The 19,614-nt window shown below is 45.9% G+C and overlaps 1 protein-coding gene across 2 annotated transcripts in view; it reads left to right on the top strand.

Annotated features, from left to right (window-relative positions):
* Positions 1-1,011: 1,011 nt before the first annotated feature.
* Positions 1,012-19,614, top strand: part of CFAP54 (cilia and flagella associated protein 54) — a 680,590-nt gene continuing 661,987 nt past the window's right edge. For both annotated transcript variants that reach the window (XM_075344744.1, XM_075344743.1), the window contains exons 1-3: positions 1,012-1,213; positions 11,878-11,983; positions 18,050-18,193. In XM_075344744.1, coding sequence (XP_075200859.1) covers positions 1,059-1,213; positions 11,878-11,983; positions 18,050-18,193 — 405 coding nt within the window. In that variant the 5' untranslated portion in view covers positions 1,012-1,058. The remainder of the gene's footprint in view (positions 1,214-11,877; positions 11,984-18,049; positions 18,194-19,614) is intronic.

Below are 19,614 nucleotides of genomic sequence, written 5' to 3' on the forward strand. Positions count from 1 at the left end.
TCATTAGAGATACGCCACTGCCGGAGCAGCACTCTCATTAGAGATACGCCACTGCCGGAGCAGCACTCTCATTAGAGATACGCCACTGCCGGAGCAGCACTCTCATTAGAGATACGCCACTGCCGGAGCAGCACTCTCATTAGAGATACGCCACTGCCGGAGCAGCACTCTCCTTAGAGATACGCCACTGCCGGAGCGTTCCCTACACCGTACACTGTATGCTCGGCTGAGCCAGTTGCGCACAGCTATGGGTGAGTTGGGAGACATTCCACTTCTGAGCTGAGAAACGCTTATCATCACAGATGCTGCTTATTCTGAAGACCCCTGAAGTGGCAGACTTACCATAGCGTGTGAATTCCAGCCAAAACTCACACTCTCCCCATATTTTAGGCAGACACCGCACTTCCTAGATGCACAGAGGGTGTCAGAATCTGCCCCCAGGTCCTTGCTGCCCGTATGAGAGCAGCATAAAGCAGAGGTAGAAACCCTGTTTCCAGCAATGACTCATTACTGAGCTTCCTGCCGTAGTTTTGATAAAATACTGCCAATTGGTCCCGAGCTTCTGTGATTTAGTCCGCGATATTCATGGGCTCTGCCTAGCCCCACATCCTACCAGTGATTAGCAGCTTTCTGTCTATGCACAGTGAAGGCAGAAAGCTGTCAATCAATGGTGGAGGCAGTGATATACAGAGCTCATCCCTGAGAGAAGTGTCATTAGTATCAAAACTACAGCAGGGAGCCCAGTAAGTGACCCAGGGCTGGACTAGGAGGCAGAATACGGATGGCAGTAGCTCCTGCTGTGACGGTACATCGTCCTGGCGGTGAGCGGCCCGTACGTACACGGAGCGCTGTCAGAAGGATCGGTGCTCGGTAACCACCAGCCCTGTCACTGAGCAGCACGGCACTGTCCGCACTACACAGGTAGGGAGAACGCGTGACGTCAGGCGCTCTCTGCCTTCACACGCCGCGTTCGTTGTGAAGGCTACTCAGTGCGTCGTTCCTATGGAGACGGTCTCCTAGCAGCAGCTCCTGTATACCTAGGCCATCCATATCGCAGCATGGAGCCGCTGCCGGCCGCCTTCTACGGGGCTATAGACAGCAAGAACCCGGTGGTCGCAACCTTCGAGAATGAAATCAAGGAGTTTCTGGGATTCATGAGAAAACTGCAGAGAGCTCCCCCCGGAGAAGCCCGGCAGCAGGACCACTGGAGGGGGTAACACGAGCGACACCACTGACCACTGTGTGGCATAGAGGTGTGCTGTGAGCCATCAGGCTCCAGCACTGGAGGAACTACAACTGCCAGCATGCCCTAGAATAGGACACGTGATCAGGGGAGTCAGCCCTCAGTCTGTACAATCAGGGGCGTCAGCCGCAGTGTGGTCAATCAGGGACGACAGACCACAGTGTGATAGATGAGTGGGGTGAGATCCCAATGTGGTCAATGAGGGGTGGCAGACCGCAATGTGGTCAATGAGGGGTAGCAGACCGCAATGTGGTCAATGAGGGGTAGCAGACCGCAATGTGGTCAATGAGGGGTGGCAGACCGCAATGTGGTCGATTAGAGGTGTCAGACCGCAATGTGGTTGATTAGGGGCATTAGATCCCAATGTAGTCGTTTAGGGGCGTCAGACCCCAATGGGGTCGATCAGAGGCATCAGACCCTAATGTGGTTGATGAGTGAGGTCAAATCCTAATGTGGTCAATGAGTGTGGTTAGACCCCAGTGTGGTCGATCACGGTCATCAGACCCCAATGTGGTCAATGAGGGGCAGCAGACCGTATTGTGGTCCATGAGGGGCCGTCAGACCCCAATGTAGTCGATGAGGGGCATGAGACCCCAATGACCCTAGTGTCGTTGATGAGGGATGGCAGACCCCAGTGTGGTCGTTGAAGGGGGGGAGGGCAGACCCCAATGTGGTTGATCAATGTTCTCCGATCATAATGTGGGTGGCAGACCCTAAAGGCCACTTTACACGCAATGACATCCGGCCTCATTAGCGACGTTGTTGCGTGTGACACATATGAGCGACCACTAACAATGCAAAATACTAACCTAATCGTTGATTGTTGACACGTCGTCCATTTCCCAAATATCGTTGGTTGTTCGTCGTTCCTAAGGCAGCACACATCGCTACGTGTGACACCCCAGGAACGACGAACAGCACCGTACCTGCGTCCTCCGGCAATGAGGTGGGCGTGACTTTCATACAGCTGCTCTCCGCCCCTCCGCTTCTATTGGACGGCTGCCGTGTGACGTCGCTGTGACGCTGCACGAACCACCCCCTTAGAAAAGAGGCTGTTCACCGGCCAGAGCGACGTCGCTAGGAAGGTAAGTATAGTGTGACGGGTACTAGCGATTTTGTACTCCTCGGGCAGCGATTTGCCCTTGACGCACAAACGACGGGGGCGGGTGCAATCGCTAGCGATGTCGCTGCGTGTAAAGCCCCCTTTAGGCTGTGTGCACACAGTGCATTTTCATTGCGTTTTTAGTGCAGTTTTGCCATAAAACTACAAGCAAATCCTGGTGCTGGCAGTCAGTAAGAATCCTGAGGTGTCACGCACACGTTGAGTATTTTCTCCTTGCAGATAATAATCTTCAGCATGTCCATTCTTTCTACGGTTTTGCAGTGTTTTTCCACCCATTGAGTTAATTTGAAAACAGTCTGCAAAAAAAGCTAAAAAATGAGGGAAAAATATATGTGCTGATTTTTTCCTGCCAAGAGATGCAGAAATTTATACAACCAAATACTCAATGTGTGCACATACCGTCATGTGGTTTTACAAGAGCGTCAAAAAATGATTGAGGATTTAGCTGCAGAATTTACCCAGAAATCAGATCTTTAGGGTGTGTGCCCATGATCAGTATTTGCAGCAGTTTGGGCGCAGCGTACGTCAGCTGCATCCAAAACGCTGTGTTAGGCGTCTTTCACACGTCCATGTCTCCGGTACGTGTATGGTCAGTTTTGTCACGTACCGGAGACACGGGCACACGTAGACCCATTAAAATCAATGGGTCTGCGCTCACGTGCGTATTCTGCCATGGACCGTGTGTCCGTGTGGAGCATACGTGTGCCCGTGTGCTCCACACGTAGACATGTCCACATTTTCTCCAACATTACGGGTGTCACACGGAACGCAAACACATCACACGTAACACAAACAAACCACATGGATGTGTTCCGTGTGACACGCGCCGGACAAAACACATGTATCTGCGAGAAAAAAAAACAAACCTTTACTCACCTTCTCCAGCCCTGCTGTCTCTGCCGCTGCTGTCACTTGTTGCCGACCGCCGCTCATTATGCTCATTGCATATTCACTTCACTGCGGCCGGAAGCGGCAGCAGCGGGGAGTCGGCAAGACCAGAGACCGAAAATCAGCACCACGGACAGCGACGCCAGGGACAGGTGAGTAGAAAGTTCCCGTTCTCCCTGTGTTATCACGGATAACACACAGAGAACACACGTGTGCCCTACACACAGCACACCGAGGGCAATACGCACCTTTGACACGTCCGTGAAAAACGTGCGTGATTTTCACAAATGTATAAAAGAGGCCTTGTACAGTACAAGCATAGTGGATGGATTTCTAGAAATCCCGTGCCCACTGTGCTTGTTTTTTTCTGCAGCAAACACTGACCTGCGGAGCGTCTTTCCAGACCGCAGCTTGTCAATTGTTTGCTGCGCAGGGAGAACACAGCAGGAGACTGCAGAGCACTGAACCCTGATCATGGGCACGAGCAGCTGCGGTCTCCTGTGTTCTCCTATGGAGAAGACTCACGGCCCCCCCAGTCAGGACTCGCTGCATTCAGAACGCAGCGAGTCCTGATCGTGGGCACATACCTGTGTGAACTCTTAGGCTGTGTGCGCACGTTGCGTAATTTCACGCGTATACGCTGTGTATTGCACTGCAGCATAAATGCATGCATCCTACGTCCCCAGCACAGTCTATGAAGATTGTGCATGAGACGTGCGCACAATGCTTTTATGAACGCAGCGATTTGAGAATCAAAAATTTGACAAAATCTCTGCATTTAAAAAACCTACATGTCACTTATTTCGTGCGCTTTGGATGCTGCTCCCACTCTTTCTATGGGAGAGCGTATGAAATCGGCATCTATTCTGCAGACACACTGCATCCATTACGCAGTGTTTCTGCAGCGATTTGAAGAGCACATGCACTGCCAAATCACTGCAGAATTTCAGCATGGACACTACGCAATGTGTGCACATAGCCTTAAGGCCTCCTTCACGCATCCGTGTCTCCGGTACATGTGACATTGGTTTCCACACGTATCAGAGACACGAATACCAAGTAGACCGATTAAAATCAATGGGCTTGTGCTAACGTCTGTGTTTTGACATGGTTCATGTTCTCCACACGGCGACATGTCCATTTTCTGCCTGCAGCACGAGCGTCACATGGACCACACACTGATGTGATCCATGTGACATCAGTGTGACACGTACCAGAAAAAACACGTCACTGAGGAATAAAGAATTTTTATACTTACCTGTCTCTACCTGTGCTGTTGCTTCCCAGCCTGCTCATTATGCCCCATGAATATTCACCACACTTACAGTGGACCCGGAAGCAAGTGTGACAGCAGCGCGGGAGAGAGGTAAGTATACAAGTTTGTGCTGTTCATGTGCTATCTGAATGTCACACGGATAGCACAGGGACAGCACATGTAACATACACACATGCACGGACATACATTTTTTTTTATCTCCCGGAGTACCCCTTTAATCCTTGGACAAACACTTGAAGCACAATTGCAGCAGAAATATCCATATCAGCCTGGAACTTCTGCTGTGGAAATACGTCAGATTTTATTGCTAACGTGTGAACATAATATAAGCTACTGACAATGGGTGGTCTAGTTATTCATGTGAGATATAATGCCGAGAGCAGGGGCGTACATAGAAATCATGGGGCTCCATAGTAGAAGTCCTAATTGGGACCCACCCCCCTAAAAACCCACAATGAATTCCTCCTCAGTACTCTCCACATGCACAGTATTATGGCCCTATAATTCCCCCAGCTCTGCAAAGTAGGATATCCCCATAGTGACCAAGCACAGCCTGATGGCCATGCACACACAAATATACGCACATACCGCACAACACACACATTGCACAAAACATACCTCCCCCCAAAACACACCACACACACACAAACCGCGCAACACACACACAACGCTACAGACACACAGCGCTCCACAAACAACGCAACACACAAACAACACCGCTCTCACCCCCCATCACACCCAGACAACACCCAGAACATGTACAGCCCCTACACAAACACTTGCTAACTACACACAACAACATCTATATATATATATATATATATATATATATATATATATATATATATATATATATATATATATATATATATATATATATATAACAAAAATCATACATGAACTACACAATACGTAAATTCTAGAATACCCGATGCGTAGAATCGGGCCACCTTCTAGTCTAGTATAACGGCCTTCCATACACCACGCCTTCACACAGTTTGATGTACCCTCCACATTGTATAATGGCCCCCACTAGCCGACCAAACAATATAATGGCCCTCACATAGCAATGCAATCTGTATAATAGCCCTCACATAATCCAGCAAAATGTATAATGCCCCCCACACAGCCCTTCAAACAGTATAGTAGGCCCCCACATAGCCCTACACACTGTATAATAACCCCCACACAACCCTGAAAACTGTATAATTGCCCCCACATAGCCCTGAAAACTGTATAATGCCCCCACATACCCTTGAAAACAGTATAATGGCCCCCACATAACCCTGCAAACAGTATAATGGCCCCCACATAGCCCTGAAAACTGTATAATGCCCCATTATACCCCTACAAACAGTATAATGGCCCCCACATAACCCTGCAAACAGTATTATGGCCTCCTTATAGCCCTGAAAACTGTATAATGGCCTCCACATAGCCCTGAAAACTGTATAATGGCCCCTACATAGCCCAGAAAACTGTATAATGGCCCCCACATAGCCCTGAAAGCGGTATAATGCCCCCACATACCCCTGCAAACAGTATAATGGCCCCCACATAACCCTGAAAACTGTATAATGGGACCAACATAGCCCTGAAAACTGTATAATGGTCCCGACATAGCCCTGAAAACTGTATATTGGCCCCCACATACCCCTGCAAACAGTATAATGGCCCCCCCATAACCCTCCAAATACTTAAATGGGCCCCATTAATTTTAAAAAATTAAATAAAAATACCTCCCCTCGTTCCCCCTCTGCTACGGTGTCCGCAGCATGTAATCTGCAACTCTTTACTGCTCGGAAGAGCGTACACGATCGATGACATCACGACAGAAAGAGTGATGGAGGAGCGAGAAGACGACTCTCTCTTCCATCACTGGTTTCAACTGTATTGGCATCGCCAGCCTGGGAGGGAGAGGGGAATGACTGTATTGATGTGTTACTATGCATCCCCCATCTCAAAGGTCTTTTAAGATCCTATGGGAACATTGTGTGTCAAATAATTAAAAAATATAAAGAAATAAAAATATAAACAATAAAATAGAAAAAAAAAGCAAAGGTAAAAAACAACTAAACAAAAAAGAGAAACTGCAAATTTCTGTTTCTATTCTTGCCACTATTGAAAAAATGTCCGATATATCAATATAATTTCAATGAAACGTGGAACACAAATAGAAATGTTTTTAATTGTACTTTGTGGTCATCAATAAAAAATAAAAAAGTGAAAAATAGACACGTATTTCCTACTTTTCTTAACATTTTCCAATATCTGCAAAAAAAAGAATATAAAAATAGCATAAAATTGAAGCACCATGTGTTGCGAAAAAACAGGAAAAATTCATTTGAATATCATAACATATCCGCTCATTACCGCTCATACATATTCAGTGCTTCCCCCGCCCACTGTCAGTCCCGGCGTCTGTGATTGGTTGCAGTCAGACCGTGCCCCCACCCTGTGGGACAGCGTCTGTGATTGGTTGGAATCACACACGCTGTCTGAGTCTCTGTAGTGGTGTAAAAATAAATTTAATAAGTGGTGTATGGTCCCTCGTATATTGTGATACCCAGCGTTGATAAAAAAAAATAATATGAACATATACCCTGCTGTAACTAAATGAAAGCATAATGCATATACAGTGCCTACAAGTAGTATTCAACCCCCTGCAGATTTAGCAGGTTTACACATTCGGAAGTAACTTGGCATTGTGACATTTGGACTGTAGATCAGCCTGGAAGTGTGAAATGCACTGCAGCAAAAAAGAATGTTATTTCTTTTTTTTTTTTTCTTTTAAATTGTGCAAAGTTTATTCAGAGAGTCATTTATTATTCAACCCCTCAATCCACCAGAATTCTGTTTGGTTCCCCTAAAGTATTAAGAAGTATTTCAGGCACAAAGAACAATGAGCTTCACATGTTTGGATTAATTATCTCTTTTTCCAGCCTTTTCTGACTAATTAAGACCCTTCCCAAACTTGTGAACAGCACTCATACTTGGTCAACATGGGAAAGACAAAGGAGCATTCCAAGGCCATCAGAGACAAGATCGTGGAGGGTCACAAGGCTGGCAAGGGGTACAAAACCCTTTCCAAGGAGTTGGGCCTACCTGTCTCCACTGTTGGGAGCATCATCCGGAAGTGGAAGGCTTATGGAACTACTGTTAGCCTTCCACGGCCTGGACAGCCTTTGAAAGTTTCCACCCGTGGCGAGGCCAGGCTTGTCCGAAGAGTCAAGGCTAACCCAAGGACAACAAGGAAGGAGCTCCGGGAAGATCTCATGGCAGTGGGGACATTGGTTTCAGTCAATACCATAAGTAACGTAATGGTCTCCGTTTCAGACGAGCCCGTAAGGTACCTTTACTTTCAAAGCGTCATGTCAAGGCTCGTCTACAGTTTGCTCATGATCACTTGGAGGACTCTGAGACAGACTGGTTCAAGGTTCTCTGGTCTGATGAAACCAAGATCAAGATCTTTGGTGCCAACCACACACGTGACGTTTGGAGACTGGATGGCACTGCATACGACCCCAAGAATACCATCCCTACAGTCAAGCATGGTGGTGGCAGCATCATGCTGTGGGGCTGTTTCTCAGCCAAGGGGCCTGGCCATCTGGTCCGCATCCATGGGAAGATGGATAGCACAGCCTACCTGGAGATTTTGGCCAAGAACCTCCACTCCTCTATCAAGGATCTTAAGATGGGTCGTCATTTCATCTTCCAACAAGACAACGACCCAAAGCACACAGCCAAGAAAACCAAGGCCTGGTTCAAGAGGGAAAAATCAAGGTGTTGCAGTGGCCTAGTCAGTCTCCTGACCTTAACCAATTGAAAACTTGTGGAAGGAGCTCAAGATTAAAGTCCACATGAGACACCCAAAGAACCTAGATAACTTGGAGAAGATCTGCATGGAGGAGTGGACCAAGATAACTCCAGAGACCTGTGCCGGCCTGATCAGGTCTTATAAAAGACGATTATTAGCTGGAATTGCAAACAAGGATTATTCCACAAAATATTAAACCTAGGGGTTGAATAATAATTGACCCACACTTTTATGTTGAAAATTTATTAAAATTTAACTGAGCAACATAACTTGTTGCTTTGTAAGATTTATGCATCTGTTAATAAATCCTGCTCTTGTTTGAAGTTTGCAGGCTCTAACTTATTTGCATCTTATCAAACCTGCTAAATCTGCAGGGGGTTGAATGCTACTTGTAGGCACTGTACATGAACATAGGGGACTTAGTTAACACTGTTTTGACATCAATCTGCCCTTATGCAGATTGATGTCTGTTGATACATGGTGAGGTTTAATATTAGAGAGTGTAGGTACTGTCCCAATTGGGTACACCTTCTCGTGGTGGGATGGCTTTACGCTTTTTTGATCAAAATAGTGTTTACTAAGTCCCCTATGTTTATTTATATTCACTATGCTTTTATTTAGTTACAGCAGGGTATATGTTCATATTATTTTTTTCTTTGTTTTTTTTTATGTCTTATGACCAGTGTGAACATGAGCTTACAAGTTACATGTACACCAACACAAACTCTGGCTCACTTTTTTTTTTTTCTCTCTATTGCTGATAAAGCATGTGGCCACAGGCGGCAGCCCCCAGCCGTGTGCTTATCTTGGCTGTGTATCAAAATAAGAGGGACCCTATGCTGCTTTTTTTTTTAAAAATTGAAATAAATAATTTAAAAAAACAGCGTGTGGTACCCCACAATTTGGATATCCAGTCAAGATAAATCCGACAGCTGGTGGCTGGTATTCAAGGGCTGGGGAGGGCCATGGTTATTGGGCCCCCTTAGCCTAAAAATAGCAGCCGCCCAGAATTTCCGCATCCATGAGATGCAACAATCCTTGCACTTTACATGTGTCATCCCGATTGCCCTAATGCGATGGCAGTTGGGCTAATATAAGGGATTAATGACAGCTCACAGCTGACACTAAGCCCTAGATTAGTAACTGGTAGGGTCTATGAGACCCTATCATTACTAACCCTGTAAGTGAAAAAAAAAATACAAACAACGAAGAAATCCTTTATTTGAAATAAAATAGAAAACAAAAACTACCCTCTTTCTAAAATTTCTTAACCCCACAAACACCCAGGTCTGACATAATCAACACAAGGTCCCACGACGATCCCGGCTCTCCTACATACTGAAGTCATAACGTGCGGGCACATTACGGAACATGACTGCCCACTGCAGCTTCAGGCAAACACTGACTGAGCCGCAGCTCTGAGGGACAACATCACTGAGTTTATGTGCGGTCACAGATGGAGGTTCCCAAGGTTTCCCACCTGTGACCGCAGGTAAACTTACCTCAGGTGAACTGATTGAGCTCAGTAATCTCACCTCAGTTGAACTGAGTTCAATCAAACCTGCATTTCCTGGCAGAAAACCATGGGTTTTTTTTGCCAAGAGATGCAGATTTAGTGCTGAAATTTATACACTAAATTCCTGCACCAAATCTGTATCTTTTGGCCAAAAAAACGCACATGATGCGGTTTTGATGCGGTATTGATGTGATTTTTTGCCAGTAGATGCAGATTTTTGGCAGGAAATTGGTGTATAAATTCAGGCACCAAATCTGCATCTCTTGGCTAAAAAATGCCCAAAAAGGTTTTGACGCTGTTTCGGTACGTTTTTTTTGCTAGGAGATGCAAATTTGGTGCTGAAATGTCTGCACCAAATTTGCATCTCCTGTCAAAAACTCTGTGCATTTTTTTGCCAAGAGATGCAGATTTGATGTAGGAATTTGGTGTATGAATTCTGGCACCAAATTTGCATCTCTTAGCAAAAAAAAAAGTGGTTTTCTGCCAGAAGATGCAAGTCTCATTGAACTCAATGAGTTCCTCTGAGGGGAGGTCACTGAGTTCAATCAGTTCACCTGAGGTGAGTTTACCTGCGGTCACAGGTGGGGGTGCCGTGGGAACCTCCAACTGTGACTGCACAGAACCTCAGTGACGTCACCACTCAGAGCTGTGGCTCAGTCAGTGTGTGCCTGAAGCCGCAATGGGCAGTCATAGTGTCTAATTTGACCACTTGCTGTGACTTCAATATGTAGCACAGCCGGCATCATAGTGGGACCTCGTTTGGATTACATCAGACCTGGATGTTTGTGGGGTTCATAAATTGGAGAAAGTGTGTTTTTTTGTATTTTATTTCAAGTAAAAAATGTTTTCTTTGTTTGTGTTTATTTGTTTTCACTTATAGGATTAGTAATGTGGGGGGGGGGGGGGCTCATAGACCCTACCCATTACTAAGCTAGGGCTTAGTGGCAGCTATGAGCTTTCATTAACCCCTTATATTACCCACCACACTAGGGCAATCGGGATGAGCCGGGTAAAGTGCCAGGATTGTCGCATCTAATGGATGCAACAATTCTCGGCGGCTGCAGGCTGCTATTTTTATACTGGGGAGCCCAATAACAATAGGCATACCCAGTCCAAGAATACCAGTCCCCAGTTGGCGTTACCTTGGCTGGGTATCAAAATTGGGGGGACCGCACGCCGTTTTTTAAAATTATTTAATTAAATAATTTTTAAAAAGCCACATTTGGTCCCTCTTATTTTGATACACAGCCAAGATAAGCGCACGGCTGAGGTCTGCAGCCTGTAGCTGTATGCTTTATCTGTGCTGGGTATCACAATATGGGGCGATCCTACGCTAATTGTTTTCTTTCTTTATTTCTACACCACTATAGGGATAAGGACCATAGACTTATATGGAGCTCGGCGTTTGGGCAGATGTTCAGGTCTGAGTTCGATCCCTAATCAGAGGGGTTGTTTTTAGATCTGGCAGAACGTGAACATCTGTGCGTTCGCCCATCTCTAATCCTTAATAATAGTAATAATATTAACATCTGCCCTCTCTATAGTCTTAAATGGGCTTGTAACCGGACTCCTCAAAGAGCAGTCTGTCTCATCTCCCAGTACTATACAGATTTCAGCGATTGATCAGTTCAGGAGGGAGAAGGAGATGTGGCTCTTCAGTGGAGAAAGGCATTTTTCTCTGATAAGACACATGGCAGTTTTTTTTTAAATTTTTGATCATACTATAAATTTATGCAAAAGTTAATGGGACTATGTAAAGAGAACCTGTCAGATGGTAAAAGTGGCCACATGAAGGGCGGCATTGCTTATTATTAGAATTAGGCATGGATGCGTCTTGTATAGGGCGCCGGTCACACACATGTAGTGCACACCCATTACTGGCCAAACTGCACAGCTTCTTTAATATAGCAATGCCCTTTCTGTAGGCTGTAGAAAAGATCTATTTATTTGCCTTTTTCCTGATCTATAGATTACTGCCAGGATTTCATGTCACATATTTCTGTTATTCCTCCAGATCCAGTACTTTGTTTCATATTTGGGTCAAGTATAAACCCCGACTGCCAGCGTGGTATTACCAAGAAAAGCTTCTTAAGGTCGGAGATAGCCTTGCTCAGATCAGAGTAAGTCAAGGTTATTCCTGAGTGACATAGTGATACTTTGCAGTATATTGCGTCCGCTCTTTGCTGAGAATGCTTTCACCAAGCGATATCAAAAGCTCTTACAGCAGGCAATGATCACAGCATGATGGATAGATTTCCCTGAGAATGAATCATCTGGCTGGGTGCTATTCGTGACATGTCGATGAATCATTGCTGTGATTCACTCCATTCAGTAATGGTGGGAGATTGTGCATTCTCTGATGATGAAAATATGGGAACAGAATGAAACTTGGACTAAAAGTGATAGATTTTTGTAGTGTTTTGTACCACGCCTCATTAAAAGGAATCTGTTTAAAAGTTTTTGTCACCTGATCTGAAAGCAGCATAATCTAGGGGCAGAGAACCTGATTCCAGCCATGTGTCACTTACTTGGTTGCTTAGTGTAGTTTTGATAAAATCACTGATTTATCAGCAGGAGGACTAGTAAAACTGCTTCCATGTAGTTCTCTAAATTCATGAGCTCTGTATAATCCTGCCCCACCACTGATTAGCAGCTTTCTGCCTATGCAGAGTGTACACAGCAAGCTGCCAATCAGTGGTGTGGGCAGATTTATACAGAGCTCAGCATTTAGAAAATATAACAGTGATTTTATCCAAACTGCAGCACACAGCCAAATAAGTGACACATCTCTGGAATCAAGGTCTCTGACTCTACTTTCTGCGACTCTCAGATGGGGCAGCAAAAACCCGGTACAGATTCTGTTACCTGAAAGTGAACCTGTCATGTCCCCTGTGGACCCAGAACCATGAACAGTTGGGTGCATATCTAGAATCTCTGCCTATCAGTTCCTGTACCTAGTAGCATAGATAAAGAGATCTTTAGAAAAAGTATTTCTAAAGATTGTTTATGAGATGCTAATGAGGCGAGGGACTAGTCACAAGGGCGTGATTTCCCATGGCTAGTTGGCCCCTTAGCATGTTAGCACGCCCTCTGTGGGCATGATAACATGCTTCACAGTGCCCAGCATCATGGCAACACGATACAAAGCAGCGCATGCGCACGGCTGTGTACCAGCTAGCATTCAGCTCCTTTGATGCCGGGTGTATGTCAAATACGCTCACTGCCCATGATAGGAAGTTGCCCGCACTTCCACTGATGCAAACTACTCAGAAGACTGGTATATGTGTCCCGGCTTCAGAGAGGAGTAGTGCGCATGATTGTGAGTGCAGACGACTTCCATGATGCTGGGCATTGTAAAGCATGTTTGCACGTCCACAGGGGTGTCCTCACATGCTAAGGGGGCCAACTAGCTAGGGAACTAGCACTATTGCGACTAGTCCCCGCGCTCATTAGCATATCATAAAGGATCTTTAGAAATACTCTTTCTAAAGATCTCTTTATGTATGCTAGTAAATGCTGGGATTAGAAATATGCACCCAGAACTGCTCATGCTTCTGGGTCCACTGGAGACTTGACAAGTTCTGTTTAATTGTAAATGAATAGATAGTATATCTTCCAATATATTATTATTATTATATGCATGTTGATCTTAGGTATGCACATGTACAAATATTTCTCAAAAACTGCTACTGTGTTTCCCCAAAAATAAGACAGTCTTATATTATTTTTTTGTCTCTGGGCTAATTTTCGGGGTAGAGCTTATTTCTGGGGATACACCGCCACGTGGGCCCACATTAAACGGACAGACATGGCCAAGAACCTATATATACATCTTTGATCTTGAAGGGGTTAAAGCACCTCTCTAGCAGTGAAATAAAAAAAAACACAGGCTGGATTGGGGCTTTAAAGCACATTGCAGTTTTTTCGATACTTTTTACCCTTTTTCCCTTTATGGCATTCATTGCATTGTTGAGTATGTACTTTTGCATAATACAGTATTTTAATAAAGCATCCATTTCTTACCTACCCCCCTCACGTTACTATCTTGACATCTTAAACTTAGTGCCCAAGGCTCTGTGAAATTCTTTGTTACTTGCTATGAAATGTTACTTATGCGGGCGTCACACGAGACAATCTATTGTGCGATGCATCGTCGGGGTCACGGTTTTTGTGACGCACATCCGGCATCGTTTGCGACGTTGTCCTGTGTGACACCTACGAGCGACGCAAAATGTTTGCAAATCGTTTATCTGTCACTCGTCGCTCATTTTTAAAAAATCGTTTTTCTTTGCGCTGGTTGTTCATCGTACCCGGGGTAGCACACATTGCTCCGTGTGACACCACGAGAACGATGAACACAGCTTACCTGCGTCCCGCGGCACCCGCCGGCTATGCGGAAGGTAGGAGGTGGGCGGGATGTTACGTCCCGCTCATCTCCGCCCCTCCGCTTCTATTGGCTGGCCGCTGTGGGACGTCCCTGTGACGCCGAACGTCCCTCCCCCTTCAGGAAGTGGATGTTTGCCGCCCACAGCGAGGTCGCTCAGCAGGTGTGACGGCGGTTTAACGACTTTGTGCGACACGGGCAGCGATTTGCCCGTGCCGCACAAATGACGTGGCGGGTACGATCGGTCATGCGATCGCACGATAGATTGTACCATGTGACGCCCGCATTAGTAAAGAGGTCTTCAAATCCACTGCAGAAAAACCTATGCCTGTATGAACTGCAACATGGATCTTCTATTGCTGACCTCGCGCCTGCCTCCTGTGACCCTGCTCCATTGTTGCCCCCTCCCACAGTGAGCTAGGTACATTTCTGTCTATAAGATGTGACCATTCTTTCCTCCCAAATTTTTGCGGAGTCAAAAGGCCCCGTCACACGCTTCGAAATATCGTGCGATCACACCCGCCCCCGTCGGTTGTGCGTCACGGGCAATTCATTGCCTGTGGCACACAATGTCGTTACCCCCCGTCACACGTATTTACCTCCCTAACGACGTTGTTGTGGGCGGCAAACATCCTCTTCCTGAAGGGGGAGGGACATTCGGCGTCACAGCGACGTCACACAGTGGCCGCCCAATAGAAGCGGAGGGGCGGAGATGAGCTGCCGCAACATCCCGCCCACCTCCTTCCTTACTCATTGCCGGCGGGACGCAGGTAAGCTGTGTTCGTCGTTCCCGGGGTGTCACATGGAGCGATGTGTGCTGCCTCGGGAACGATGAACAACTGGCGCGCAGAAGGAGGAACGATATTATGAAAATGAACGACGTGTCAACGAGCAACAATAAGGTGAGTATTTTTGCTCGTTAACAGTCGTTCGGAGCTGTTACACGCTACGATATCTCTAACGATGTCGGATGTGCGTCACGAATTCCGTGACCCCGACGACATATCGTTAGATATATCGTAGCGTGTGACGGTGCCTTTAGGCTGCAGCCACACAGGGATTACTGCAAGTCCTCGCATGACACTCTGCACATGCTCGCAGCACAGCGGGAGCCAAGTATCATACGAGTGTCATATGACTGTGGTCCGATCGTGCGATCAGACCAGCGCTGCGGAGGGGAGGGCCGGCGCTGCGGATGGGAGGGAGGGATTTATCTCCCTCTCTCCTCCGTTGCTGGCTGATGTGAGTATCGCACTGCACTCACAGTACACCGGTGAAATGCAAGAGCAATGCGATTTTTCTCTCGCCCCATAGACTTGCATGGGTGCGAGTGAAACGGGATCACATTCCACCTGCTGCATACGGCGACCGTTTTCTCTGTTTGATTAGGGCTGAGAAAATAATTGCTCATGGGTGCTGCCCCATAGAGTAATATTGGTCCAAGTGGAATGCGATTTTTTATCGCATTCCACTCGCCCCGTATTACTCGCCGTGTGTGCTGACCCTAAAGGCCCCGTCACACGCAACGATGTATCTAATGATATATCGCCGGTGTCACGGATTCCGTGACGCACATCCAGCATCGTTAGCGACGTTGTTGCGTGTGACACCAACGAGCGACAGTTAACAATGGAAAATACTCACCAAATCGTCCATCATTGACACGTCGTTCATTTTCAAAAAATCGTTGATTGTTAAGGTCACAGGTTGTTCGTCATTCCCGAGGCAGCACACATCGCTCTGTGTGACACCCCGAGAACGACGAACAACAGCTTACCTGTGGCCGCCGGCAGTGAGGAAGGATGGAGGTGGGCGGGATGTTACGGCCGCTCATCTCCGCCCCTCCGCTTATATTGGGCAGCCGCTTAGTGACGTTGCTGTGATGCCGCACAAACTGCCCCCTTAGAAAGGAGGCGGTGCGCCGGCCACAGCGAGGTCGCTAGGCAGGTATGTCCATGTGACTGCTCCGAACGATATTGTGCGCCACGGGCAGCGATTTGCCCGTGACGCATAAACAATGGGGGGGCGGGTACGCTCGCTAGCGATATCGCTGCGTATGACGGGGCCTTAATAGTCTGAAAAATACAGTATTTTTTAATGGGTGGACTACCTTTCAAGTTTTGCCAAAGTTTATGTAGCAGCAATATAAAGTTCTCACCAGAGAAGGATCAAATACATTTAGCCAGTCCAGTAAAAAGCTCATACTGTATATGTTCTTTTGATGCAGTGTGCACTTTTGTTCTCTGTACGAACCTTAAATGGAATAGGTCACCAATTTCTTGCTTCCCCCACCTGAGAGGGGCAAGATGTAAGAGCAGAGACCCTGAATCCAGTGATGTGTCACTTACTGGTCTGCGTGCTTCTGTTTAGAGAAAATTCAATGTAGCAGATCTACCATACCTGTTCCCTAAATGGTAATCACACCACTGATTGACCGCTTTTTGTATACACTGTGCATAGCCAGAAAGCTACCAGTTAGGCCGGTTTCAGATATCTGTTTTTAATCAGGTACCAGTCACATGCATGGTTATGGTCATACGTGTTTCACACATGTGTCACACGTATAACATCTGTGTTTGCATACGTGTGACAGGTACCGGAGAAAACACGGGTCTGTGAAATAAAAAGATTTTCCATATTTACCTGTTTTCTCCGTCTCTGCTGCCTCCCGCTCCTGATTGCTGCTCATTATATTCGATTATTCACCGCACTCAGGACCTGGAAGCCAGTGCAGCGCTGGATACAGCATCGCGGGGACAGGTGAGTATTCTGCACGCACAGTGACATCCAGGAGGTCATCGGAGTTCCCAATGAACTCTGATGACATCCTGATGACCCCCGCGACACCCACGCTACAGCTTCACGGGTTCATCAGAGTTCATTAGGAACTGTGATGAGTCCCTGATGCTGTCCCCGCGATGTTCTGGCTTCCAGGTTCTCACCACACACACACACACGTATACACTGAGCAGATATAAACAAATATGTATACACTCATAGCAGACACACATGGATACACCGAGCACATACACATACATAGCGCACATGCATGTATACACTGAACACAGGCACACATACGCACACACACACACACACACACACACACTCTGCTGTATACTCACCCAGCGATGCGGTCCCTGGCACTGAAGTCCCCAGCGCTGTCCCCGCTTCCAGCTCCACAGGGCACTGAATATTCAGTGAGTATAATGAGCGGGGGTCAGGAGCAGGAGACAGCAAAACCGGAGATAGCATTGCTGGAGAAAAGTAATATAGAAAATATTTTTATTAAAAAGATCCGTGTTTTCATCGGTATGTCACACTGATGTCACACGAATCACAACAGTATGCGGTCCGTGTGACACCCGTGCTACCGACAAAAAAACGGACATGCCTGCGTGTTTGCGTGCGGGATCATGAGGGGTCACACGGTCCATGTGAAAACACGGACGTGTGAGTAACAGCAAATAATAACATGGGTACGTGTGGCATCCGTGTTAAAAACGTATGTCACACGCATCTGAAACACGGACATCCGAAACCAGCCTTAGTGGTAGAGGCAGGGTTATACAGAGCTCTTGAATATGGAGGGCTACATTTCAGCAGGTTTACTAGTCCTCTAGTGATAATCTCCTGCTGATAAAACAGCGATTTTATCAACGTTAGAGCAATCAGCTCAATAAGTGACACATAACTGGAATCAGGATCTCTGTCTCCAGATAATGTTGCTCTGGTGACAGATTCCATGTAACGTATAGCTGATTGATAAAAGTATACTCTTGTATCTTTCTTGCTTCGATTGCAGGAACACAAGCTGGCGCTCTTTCAGTGCTACGGGAGGTACCTCGAACAGTTTTGTTCACTGGATATTGATGAGATTACAGATGTGGAACAATTCAAAGCTACATTTTTTCCAAATGGAACAGATGATGAAAAAGCCGGTATGATGGTACGTGACATGGCAATGTATTCATCAAGAGTCTTGTAAAGCTTTGAGCTGTTAAAAAATCTTTCTCGCCTTCTTCCTCCCTTTAACTAATGGCATTATAATGCTTCTTCAGACAAAACCTGGAATACTAAGCACAGCACTGATTTTATCCCCTTCATTTTTTGCCATTTTCCTCTTCCTATTACCATGTTTTGCCATTTTCCAAGGGACTTGTGTTTCCTAGACAAATTGTAATTTTGAATGCCATCATTAATTTTACAATATAATATACTTACAAATTGGGGAAAAAAATATTCCATGTAAGGTGAAATGATGAAATGTAATTTTTTTTATTTTTCCATTGAGGGACCCATATTTTGAATTTTTTATTTTATCTTTATTTTTTCCATTTTTGAACTAGGAAAAGGGGTAAGGGAGTGATGTAAATTTGTATATATTTTTAAACACTTTGTTTTTTGTTTAATCAATCTAAATAAAAAAGGTGACTTATTAACAGATTTATTCATTAACAGATTAATTCCGTCAAAATTACGGAAACGGAACAAATATGCTATTTAGGTGGAATTTAACAATAAGGGATCATATTAGCAAACTGGTGACAAAGCATCTTCATCTGGAAGTCGGCCAGATTTAATTTTTCACCCAATATTTGCTTGATGTGATTAAACATTTACGGTTCCTTTACTGTCATGACCAATATAAACTAAAATGTCCATGGCCGTGTGCCACATGCTCAATAGCCACTCCATTCTGTCACGTCTACACCAGAATCTGCTCCTGCTACTTCTGCTTCGATCATCAGGTACCGCTGTATTCCCGTCGTGGGCAGTACTGGTGATAGGGGGAGGAGTCAGTACCAGTAGCTCTGGTGAGCGCAGGCTCCGCCCATTCACTAAGCTAGATTAGACTGGGGCTTGCAGTACACCTGGCTGACTGTGGTGGTGCGTGCCTTCCCCCTACCACCTTTCAGCCAAAGCCAATGGGAAGACACCACACACTTCTTATTCCTCCTCCAGTCTGCTGGTTGCTGCCAGATATAGCCTTTATATTCACTGCTGCCAAATATAGGCTTTGTATATTCACTGCTCCAAGATATAGCCTTTGTATATTCACTGCTGCCAGATATAGCCTTTGTATATTCACTGTTGCCAGATATAGCCTTTGTATATTCACTGCTGCCAGATATAGCCTTTGTATATTCACTGCTGCCAGATATAGCCTTTGTATATTCACTGCTGCCAGATATAGCCTTTGTATATTCACTGCTGCCAGATATAGCCTTTGTATATTCACTGCTGCCAGATATAGCCTTTGTATATTCACTGCTGCCAGATATAGCCTTTGTATATTCACTGCTGCCAGATATAGCCTTTGTATATTCACTGCTGCCAGATCTATATCTGGCCTTTGTATATTCACTG

This window comes from Anomaloglossus baeobatrachus, chromosome 4 (assembly GCF_048569485.1).
Source record: "Anomaloglossus baeobatrachus isolate aAnoBae1 chromosome 4, aAnoBae1.hap1, whole genome shotgun sequence".
NCBI lineage: Eukaryota > Metazoa > Chordata > Amphibia > Anura > Aromobatidae > Anomaloglossus > Anomaloglossus baeobatrachus.